The sequence below is a fragment of the Epinephelus moara genome, chromosome 19 (genome assembly GCF_006386435.1).
Source record: "Epinephelus moara isolate mb chromosome 19, YSFRI_EMoa_1.0, whole genome shotgun sequence".
NCBI lineage: Eukaryota > Metazoa > Chordata > Actinopteri > Perciformes > Serranidae > Epinephelus > Epinephelus moara.
In genome coordinates, this window is record NC_065524.1 from 106,595 (window position 1) to 117,907 (window position 11,313).

The window sequence follows — 11,313 nt, forward strand, 5'->3', positions numbered from 1 at the left end:
AAAAATGGCTGCTGACAAAACTGTCACTGTCAACTGCTTCCAAGTGCCGCAACGATCTGCCAGACCATCATATGTAACTTCATTGTTTATGCTGCCCGTGTGCTCAGAAGCACACAATGAATGCATTTTTGAGTAATTTCCGAGAAGTTATGATAAAATAAAAAAAAGTACTACAGACTATAGAATAGGACTGACAACCTCTCCAGTGTCTCATGTCAATTAATTAACACTATAGGACTGACAACCTCTCCAGTGTCTCATGTCAATTAATTAACACTATTTGTCAGCTTTTTATAATGCCTTTTTTTTTTTTGCTGCTGCGCTGCTGCTGCACTGTGTCTCCAGTTGAAAGTGGTGATTTGCTAAATACATTCTACAATAATAAATTAGATTAACTTTTGGTCTATGATATTGTTGGCTATATTACGCATTTTAATGAAAAAAACCTCAAGAATTAAAGAAATAAACACCGAAATAATTAGTGGAAACTTTTTTTTTTATTGATACTCCTCCTCTCTGACATACTAACACACACACACACACACACACACACACACACACACACACACACACACACACGGCTGGCGTGGTCACTGTTGAGATTACATTCGTTTTTTTAATATTAACAAAATGTTTTTTTATTGACCGTATGAATGGTTTCGTTTTCAAATAAATATTTGGAAACGAAAATGTATGCTTTGGTGTACTTTTACAGAGTTTTGCAATATGTATACCTGTATATATCAAAACGTAAAATTTTCAGCCACTGCTGCGGTCGGAGGTATAAATGTTCAGATGTATTGTCTCTGTGTGTTTTTACATCTATTGTTACTTTTAATTTGCAGCTATACTTTTAATGAAGCTGACATGTCATGACATGTCAGCCCCCCCCCCCCACCCCCCCAAATACCCTGATTGCTTCAATGACGTCATCAAAGCAAAAAAGCAAGTCTGTTGATTTCTGCCACATTGACGAGCGATTGCAACTGAGCGATGAAGCGATATCTAAGGGGCGAACCGAGCGACAGCGAAAAAAATAAATAGTCCAGTGTGAACACACCTTTAGTTAAATTAATTATTTTTCCAGCAATATATAAATTGAGAGATTTTACAGCAACACACGTAATCAATTCTAACCCATAAAGTGGTGGCAAAGTTACTAAGTACATTAACACAAATCCTACTAATAAAACATGATGATGACTTCACCTGCTGTAGCATTAAAAGATTATCACAGTATATGTATGACTATAAACCTGCAAAACTGCGCGGCTACAGGAATTGTCAAGATATTGTTGTCATAGAAATGAAAACCCTCGTGAGCGTTTTTTTTGGGGGTGCACAGACGCTTCATCACAGTGCTCCGCAGCGCCCTTCCAGCACCTTTCTGCCAGAAAAAGGCGCCATGTGGACACAGGGCCTAAATAGGGCTAAAATGCAAATGTTGTTGTGGTTATGTTATGGATAAGTGCTTGCCCAGAGCATATAGTTAAGTGACTGGCATTACTTCTCATTGTTGGGAATAAACAGACTGCTAGGGAACATTTTATGTTGTTGTTCCCTCAGGAGTTGTGGTGATTTATGAGTGTGGAGTTAACATGTTCTCCCCGTGTTCCAGTGATTATTTTGAGGCGTACCCTCGTCCCATCCCACCATCAACATACCGTATTTCCTCAATTTAAAACCGGGCCCTTATTAGCAGCCAGCCTCATTTTTTAATAAATAAACGCCAGCCTCTTTTATAAACCGGAGGTGTTTATTTGATGTTTTGGCATTTATAGAGCGCTAGACACGGATTACACACACAGATGCACACACAGAGACGCACATCCACACACACATAAACCCTCATCCAGGCACATGCGCAGTTGCACACTTTCAGCTGATAGTAAACTGATAAAATGGCGACAAGACGCAAATTCAGTGCTTCTAGCTTCAATTTAAAGCTAGAAGTTTTGAAATATTCCGAACAAATGTCGGGGGAATACGCCGCAAGGCATATGACGCTTGGTTGGCAGAGAAGGGTAACAAGACCTTCACAAAAGGAGGGAACACGAGAGCAGCTGACAAACGCAAGATAACGGCTTACCGGCGACAGAGAAGTCCGACTCCAGGTCCAGTAAGTTCCTCTTGCATTGGTGTCATGACTGCCCAGTAGTACCTGGACAACACAGTCGTGGCGGCACACAGGTATGTGGCGTGTCAGAGGAGAAACGAGCCGTTCACATTTCTTTTTGTGTCAGGTAACGTCCCACAAACCTCACCGCACTTTAGGGACTGTTCTTTACTTATGAAGGGACTGTCAGGGGAGGAGGGTGGCTGGTTGATTTTTATTTATTTTTATTTTTTTTATTTTGATCCCCCCTATGTTAATTACTTATTGATGTTGTTTTTGAAGTATGAATAAGTCAATAAGTATTTTATTCCTTTGAAATATCAGTGATTTATTATAGAAAAGTGATTTATCTTTTTATAAATGACAAAAGGCATGGTAAACGACCTCATATCCTCATGAAAATTGATACACTGGTCAAGAATGGCGAGCTCTTTCATCTGATAGGTGCGCCGCCCATGGGGGGGACAAAATGCCTCTATAGCGCCCCCTTGAAATGTTCAAAAACCCCTCCCCATAGGGGTTGTTTTGGAGTAGGAAGATGAAAATTGGTACATATGTGTATGTCACCCAGACGCACAAAAAAGTCTCTGCCACCAATGGTCTACTCCAAACAGGAAGTCGGCCATTTTGATTTAAACTTTTCATTTTGGTGGCAATTTTGTGATTTCGGCACCTTGTATTTTAACGAAATCCTCCTACAGATTTTGTCCAATCAACTTCACATTTGGTACAGATCATCCAGAGACCATGCTGATCAAAAGTTATTAAAAGCTTTTCCCTATGTCAAGGGGCGTGGCCGCTACGACGCCACCCTCGCCATCAAATACGTTTGGCTTTTTGATGGCTTCAGTGGCCTCATATCCTCATGAAAATTGATACACAGGTCAAGAATGGCGAACTCTTACATCAGATAGGGGCGTCGCCCATGGGGGGGACAAAATGCCTCTACCCATATGGGTTTTTTTGGAGTAGGAAGTTGCAACGTCACAACACGTCAGAACACATCAGGGTACATTTACTCTGAGTTTTCACATAACCGCTTCAGTGAAGCCTGCTGCTGGCCCCCCAAGGTGGCGCAGGAGAGCGAGGGCCCGATCACAGCTGCTTGCAGCTTTAATGTGGTTTTAAACTTCCTGTAACGTTATATGTGCATGTGTGGACTGTGGAACTCATTTTGAAGTTACTGTTAAGTTGCTGATAAATGAATTAATGGTATAGCAGGTTAATAAACAGTCACTCCGCAGGCATCATATGTCACTATAGCAACGTGGAGTAAAGAAATGTCACTGCCTTGTTGATGATGAAATGTGACGCGAAGATGAGCTTGTCTTTGTGTACTGTCTACTCTATTCTGTGGTGCAGGCTCTCCATTATTCTCCTATTTTACACATTTCCTGCAACAAGTTAATAATAATCACAAGCTTTCTGTAGAAAGAGGATTGTCCTGCTGTTTAGATGGTACATTGAATTAATTTCAATGAATTCAGCTCAGTTTAGTAGATCTATATTGTCTGCAAGAGAATTAACCATGTGTTTGTTTTCTTCTGTCTAACAACTCTAGGTGTGATCCACCCCATTAACGTCCACCTGTAGCCTACCATCTTTATAAGTATACGCTGACTTCAAGTAAGTTTTGCTTTTCTGTTTTTAATCTTGTTCTCTCAGTGAACATGGTTTATCATAAAATGTGAGTCTTTCTCTCTCTCACACACACACTCTCTATCCCTGATAGAAATGCCAGGCCAGGGATCCACGTTGAGGGAGTGTGTGGTCTGCAATGCACAGCTTAATGTGGCCTGCAAAACCTGCAAGATATGCAAAGCTGAGCAGCCACGAAAGTTGAGGCTCAAGAATAAAATTGAAAATTTTGACAAGAAGCAGGAGAGCTGGGTCAATACCCACATGAAAAATAGGACCGCCTCGCATATTTGCGATGAAGGTTACATATTGGTATGTAATCCCTTTTATTGTTTTAATTCTGTGCAGTTTCCAAATGTTGCTTTTTATATTTATGATTTATATATGTATGATTTGTTTCTCTCGTGCAGCAATAAATTAAATTCTGCTTGAAAAATTAACTCCCGGGCTACTTTAAATCATCACGTACAAAGAAAAATGAAGGACAGTAATTGAATACTTAAAAGTATTAAATATTTATTGTGAATATCATAAAGGTAAGACTGGAGCTGGCCCTGAAAAAACAGTAATTCAAGTTATTTGTCAGGAAGACCCCAAGTCAACTTTTTGTCAGTCAAATCTTGGTACTCTTGTATTTAACTGCAGGATTATACACAGGGCAATACAGGAGCACAAATGGGGCACAACTCCTCAGCCACAACATGTCTCCAGCAGAGAGCGGCCATTATAATTAGCTATAGCTGCTCCACTGAACATGGCAGACGTGTGTGCCCGTGCAGCTATCGCACGGCTCATCTCTATTTTTTTTACATGGCTTGTCTATTTTTCCCTCTTGCACAGCTATGCCACCCTCAAACAAGTAAAAACCAGCTGCATCTGTCAAAACCCAACATTCACACAACAAAGTCGAGTATCTGTCATCTGTCCCTCTTTAAATTTATTTGTTTGTTTGTTTAACAGGGACAGTGCAGAGCTACTTAGCCACACCAGAGTTAGCAGTAAGAAAATTTTCATCTGTAGTCCCTGGGCAGGAAACAGAGAATAATTTCTCTGCTAAAAGACACTATTATATAAAAATAGAACATATTCATGACACAGCAGCTTCAGTAATAACAATAGCAAGAGAACGCAACATCAAGTCATTGCAACAATAATAACAATCTCCTCAGAAAACACAACCAGCACACAACAAAGACAGTCTATGTAGCTGGTAAAAATCTCTGCTCTGCTCTTCCTATGTGATGCGTCAGATCAAAGCCCCATGTATTTCAGTCAGTGAAATCGGCTAAACCACTTTTGAACCAGGCAGTGGTCGGTGGTACAACCTCCTCTACTGCTGTCCACTGTGATTGGCTGTTCATCTGACAGCAGCCTGGCAGAAGAGACACTTTTTTGTGCACTTTTATAACTTAAGTATGAGCAGGATACACACTTTTAGTTTCTGACTGTGTGTAAAATCTGAGTTTTTGACATCACAAATGACAAAGAAACGCAGTAAAACTTGAGTCTTACAGGTAAATCATGAGACTCATTTAGGCTGATAAGCTAGTGTGGCCCTAAACTGAAGACAAACCAACAAAGATTCCAGTCCTCACGTTGAACAGCCTTTATTGTACACTGTGTTTATGACATTAACTGTGTAGAAAACAAATGTAATTAACCCTGACATCACAGCTAGGAGTGTATTGGCATACAATGAATTATGTGAATGTATGTCACAGAATACTACTACTGCATTAGCAACATAGTTTAATGAACGTTGATGCCAGTACAGCACATTCAAATTGTATCGTGAGACAAGAAAATTAGCCATGCTGTAATTTAATGATACAGTTTCAGTAAAAAAAGTGAAGTGTAGTAGACTATCTCATCTTCACATCTTCATCATGTGACACCGTCTTGGGAACAGTCTCATGTTAAATAACTTCTGCTTTGTAAAAGTAGTTTGGTAGAACAATCAATCAACTACAGCCAATAGACACATCTGTTTCTATTATTCAGTTCAATTCAATTCAATTCAATTCAATTCAATTTTATTTATAAAGCCCAATATCACAAATCACAATTTGCCTCACAGGGCTTTACAGCATACGACATCCCTCTGTCCTTATGACCCTCGCAGCGGATAAGGAAAAACTCCCCAAAAAAAACCCTTTAACGGGGAAAAAAAACGGTAGAAACCTCAGGAAGAGCAACTGAGGAGGGATCCCTCTTCCAGGACGGACAGACGTGCAATAGATGTCGTACAGAACAGATCAGCATAATAAATTAACAGTAATCCGCATGACACAATGAGAGAGAGAGAGAGAGAGAGAGAGAGAGAGAGAGAGAGAGAGAGAGAGAGAGAGAGAGAGAGAGAGAGATGCAGGACAGACGGTAATGACAGTAGCTTACAACAACATTAATGAAAGTAATAATATTATCGTTATAGTTCTGGCTACTGTGGTACAATATGTTGAAAGTATATATTAGTATCTGGCAGTATACATGTGTGATAATAATCATATGTGTATAATAACAGTAGAAGTATGACTAATGACTAAAGATGGCAGCAGCAGCAGCAGCAGGAGGCATCTGGCAGGACGAGTTAACGAGTTGTACAAATTTGCAATGTACTAGTGTAATAAATAGATCACACTACTGTTAATATTTATGTTTGTAATATAATTTTCAATAGAAATTTCCAACAAAAAAAGTCAGACTGCACAACCATGCCGATTATTTTTAATGGGTTAGCTGGATATATAAAGGATTATTTTTGTGGAGTCTGCACTTGCTTGAATTGACATAGTTGAAACATGTTATTTAATTACATGAATTTGCTTTAGTTGGCATACAGTGAGAAGGGCAGGGTTCAGTATGATGAGGCAGCTTAATACTGGTATCTACAGACATCAAGAAATTAATGCTTTTTACATAAAGGTAATTATTTCATAATAATTGTGATTGCTTATAAAGCGCTTATTTTTGGACTAAAAGCTCTTTTTGAGTAAACTTTAAAGTCAAAATCAGCAACATTATTTATAAACACACCATTCAAACTTTGCCCCTCCTCCCCAGCTCAACGAACAAGTGAGATTGAAAGAGACATAAATTGTAATTTAAGTGAGCGAGCTTCAGTTGGAATAAGAGAAGTAAATCAAAGAAACATTACATTATTTTCAAAATGGTTCACAGCTGTTACATTCTAAAGCAGAAATATATAGGCCCATTGCCTGTCTGTGAATACAGACGACACAAGCATATATGCTGTTTGTGTGATCTGACTGTTTGCCACTAAGTTCTGACCTCAGAATCTGTGCGCTGTATTGACTGGGGGCTAATCACTGCTAAAGAGGCTGAAGCCCAGAAATGTTCTAAGTGGGTCATAAGTGATGATTTTGAGGGATTCTGTTTATATAACTGTATACATTGTTTTTTTTTTAGCAAATTATGCAATGTAACTTAAATTACTTATTTTCCAATGGAGGCTGGTTACCACAAGACGCCACAGGACAACTGGGTGAACCCTCATCTACCCCAGTTGATCCCCCAGCTGGAACACCACTGGCTTCACCAGACCCTCAGGCACCCTGATCCCCCAGCAGCCTCAGTGGCCCCAGTGACCACACCATATATTTATCCTACATGTTTTGAGTACAGTAATTTACCAATGTTGCTTACAGATTTTGTATCAGAATAACTACAAAAAGAAAACTGAGACTAAGTATAAACTATGTGATCTCAATAACCTCTTATCATTCTGTAAAGGCTTGTTTAATGTAGTATTAAGCTTTATGAATTTAATAGGTTTTCCGTTCAGAATGGCCACATACAGAGTGAACCCTCATCAACCCGAGTTGATCCCCTAGCTGGACCACCAATGGCCTCACCAGACCCTCCAGTACCAGTGGCCCTTGATCCCCCAGCAGTCTCAGTGGCCCCAGTGACCACGCCACCACTGACCACACCACCACTGACCAGGCCACCACTGACCAGGCCACCACTGACCACACCACCACTGACCACGCCAACACAAGCTTGTGTTGGTGCCAACACTGACCAGGCTGTCACTGACCACGCCACCACTGACCACGCCACCACTGACCACGACACCAGCAGCCCAAAGTGGAATCTTGGCAGCCTCAGCAGGACCACATGCAGCGTTGACAGGATCCCCAGCACACAGAACATGGAAAAGGAAAGGTGTGTTTTACTGTTTGTAAATTTGATTTGACATTCATTTTTGTAAGTCTTCATGATGGCTGTATATGCCTTTGTAAGGGGTTGTGGCTTATTAGGTTTGGGCAATATATTAACAGGTTTGAAATTTACTATGATTTGATGTCAAACTTCCTGTTTCAAATGCAACCAATATCTTGAGTCGTTTGTAATTTCAAACAATTTCTAAACACACTTATATATGATAAATAAAGTAGGGTTTCAACTAACAATTATTTTCATTATTGATTAATCTGTCAATTATTTCCTCAATTAATCAATCATTTGTTGATCCATGAAATCTCATAAAATGGTGAAAAAAGCTGATCAGTGTTTTCCAAAGTACAAGATGACGTCCTCAAATGTCCTGTTTTGTTCACAACTCAAAGACATTGAGTTTACTGTTAGAAAGGAGTAAAGAAACCAGGAACTACTGACATATTAGGAAGCTGAATTCAGAATTTGTATGTTTTATATTTATTAAAAAAAGACTAGATTAATTTCATATTTGATTACCAATCAATTAGTAGTTGCAGCTCTAACCTTAAGTGCTTATGGTTTGAATGCTTCACATTTTATTGAGTGTATTATGTAGAGTGGGTCTGATCTAGTCTTGGTCATGACTTGCTCTCAGTTTAGGTGGTCTTGAGCACAATAACCAATATTTTCCCCACGGCACTCATTCTGTGTGTTTGGGTGTTTTACACATTTCCCCTAATTCATACAGTAAGTGTGTCCAGTCCATAGACATTGCCACTAACAAGTAATTTTGGAGCAGACTGTACAATGTACAAGTGCTCTGTTTTTTTCACAGTCAAATGAACTTTACTCTGGGTTGTGAGAAAGTGATCCACACCTCCAAGACACTGCATGACTGATTTACTTTGTTTTAAATTCATGGATTCAACTTCTGTCTTATTGCATATATTTATCCTACATGTTTTGAGTACAGTAATTTACCAGCGTTGCTTACAGATTTTGTACCAGAATAACTACAAAAAGAAAACTGAGACTAAGTATAAACTATGTGATCTCAATAACCTCTTATCATTCTGTAAAGGCTTGTTTAATGTAGTATTAAGCTTTATGAATTTGGTATGTTTTCCTTTCAGAATGCCCACATACAGTGTCAGGGAGCCAAGACTTTTACCCTGTGAAGAGGGTTTCCAAATGCAAAGTTATGAAGGTTAATTATAATCCCACTCAAACACAGTCCCTGTCACAGTAATTCAGCCCCTTCTGTAATCAAGAAATTCAAAATTATAAACTTTGTGTCAGTGAAAATAGTTTCAATAGTTCAAGTGTTCCCTTTTGGTAACAGGACATATAAGGCCCTTTTGGACTGTAAGAACTCAACTGTTACAATACAAATTTGGCGATGACACAATTCCAGGTAAAGCTCCTGGAATTAATTGTAAGTTGTTTTTAAACTGTGGGAGCAAAACTTAACAAATTTAAGTCTAAGGTTCTTAATGTGATACTTCCAGCTCTGCGTGGTTGTTTTTTCATCCATTGGAAAAGTCTCTGAATTTCACGTTTTCTGGAAGGTCTCATGTTAGAGAATGTTACAGTCAAAAAGGGCTGATATATTTTGTTATTGCTGTAATTCTCCTGAAAAAGTAATCAAGACAGTGGTATGGCAAAGATTTGAAACTAAGAAAAGTCTCTCTATTTTTAAGGGCCAAAAAATACAGCTTGTGGAGTGGGAACCGTGCAAACTCTGGTATGTATAACTTATCAAGTGTTGCACATAGATAATTAGTGTGACAGGTATAAACTGTTGCCATATTTAAGGTACATTTCTATGGTTAAGTTTGTCTATAATGCTGTTTAATAGGTGCTCAATACTTGCTCATGACTATGTTTAATATACACAGCATAAGGTGTTTAAGTAAGATCCAGCATGAGCCACTAGAACAGCTTCAGTGTGCCTTGTCATTGATTCAACAAGTCTCTTCCAAAAGATATTCCCTCATTTGTTATTTTGATGATGGTGATGGAGACTCCTATAGGTTTTCAACTGAGTTAAGATTTCGTGAGTGCAAAGGCTATAGCATCATGACTTACATAATTTTCATCTTCATTAAACCATTCAGAGAGCCCTCCCGCTCTTTGTACTGGAGCATGGTCATCCTGGAGTAAACCACTCCCATACACTGGCAGTATTTACATAGACACCAATAATTGAGTTATGGCCAATACTGAGAAATACATTATGTCCAAACTAAAAACTTACTGCTGTAATATCTTGCATAATGTGAAAGCCATAGGTCTCCTTGGGGAAATGTGACAAAAAAAGGCAAAATATTAAGCCACATAATTTCACTCGATGACGATCAGCCTTTTATCTAATTTGGGTAAAAATATAAAATATGTTCCTCATTGCAAAACCTGGAACAGCTCTGACAAATCATCTGTTCCTCATTTAGTCCACAAAAGCCACGAGTTCATCAATGTAGCAAACAGGCTTCTTTTATGAGTACAATACTATGATCGCATAACAGTCACAACATCTTATAATAGACTAAAGTCTGAGCATTTAAACTTCAAGAACAAACAGAATATTTGTTCTTTGCTGACTTCTGCTCCTTGAAATCTCCAGCGCAGACCAGGCCAACAAGCAGAAGTGCCAGGTTTTTTTTTTTTTGTGGCGAAATGGATGATAATGGCCAGCTATGTTCTATTGTGAAATCAGTGACTACTTTCATTTTGTTGACCTTATGTATTACATTAATTTAAATATTTGGAGCTTCAACATAGATGGAGTTACACGGAGTGAGGAGAGAAAAGCAAATGAGGAATTACCTGGAGCATCAAGGCTTTTTTAAAAGTTACTTTACCTGTATTTTACCAAGCAAGTCCTTAAGAAACAATTCTTATTTACAAATGCTAATATACTTAAAAGACAAAGACTTGAGTACATAAAGGATATTTATAGTGCTTTCCATTGTTAGCTTGCTGATGGCTCATATGCCCCATATAATTCGGTCAGAGCTAATTTTTTTTATCTTATAAGGTTTCTCAGTAGTAATACGAGCAGTTTTTTTTTTAAAATATCATTAATATATATATATATTTATTGACACCATTGTAGAGAAGTCAGAAAAAAATCATCATTTAAATGAATACTGAAAAAGTATCACTGCTTTACTCAGTTTATAATTGGACGGATGGTGTACGTCACATATTCAGATTCAGATTCAGAATACTTTATTAATCCCCGGGGGGAAATTGTTTTTGTTCCAATGCTCCGTACAAAGTAGAAATAGAAATACAGCATGAATGGAAACAAGAGATAAAGATGAAGATATAAATAAAATACTAAAATAGACAATGAAATAAGTAAAATAAATATTAAA

At 38.4% G+C, this 11,313-nt stretch overlaps 2 protein-coding genes across 7 annotated transcripts in view; one reads left to right on the plus strand and one right to left on the minus strand.

Moving 5' to 3' along the window:
- Positions 1–11,313, minus strand: part of LOC126406520 (uncharacterized) — a 44,448-nt gene that overhangs the window by 16,773 nt on the left and 16,362 nt on the right. The window lies entirely within an intron of this gene.
- LOC126406530 (uncharacterized) overlaps positions 3,434–11,313 on the plus strand; it is a 9,491-nt gene continuing 1,611 nt past the window's right edge. Inside the window, exons 1-5 of one of the 4 annotated variants that reach the window (XM_050070851.1) lie at positions 3,434–3,742; positions 3,849–4,066; positions 7,544–7,939; positions 9,067–9,140; positions 9,634–9,677. In XM_050070851.1, coding sequence (XP_049926808.1) covers positions 4,050–4,066; positions 7,544–7,939; positions 9,067–9,140; positions 9,634–9,677 — 531 coding nt within the window. In that variant the 5' untranslated portion in view covers positions 3,434–3,742; positions 3,849–4,049. Of the gene's footprint in view, positions 3,743–3,848; positions 4,067–7,223; positions 7,940–9,066; positions 9,141–9,633; positions 9,678–11,313 lie in introns of all 4 variants that reach the window. The other 3 variants (XM_050070852.1, XM_050070849.1, XM_050070850.1) reach the window with 3 other exon arrangements.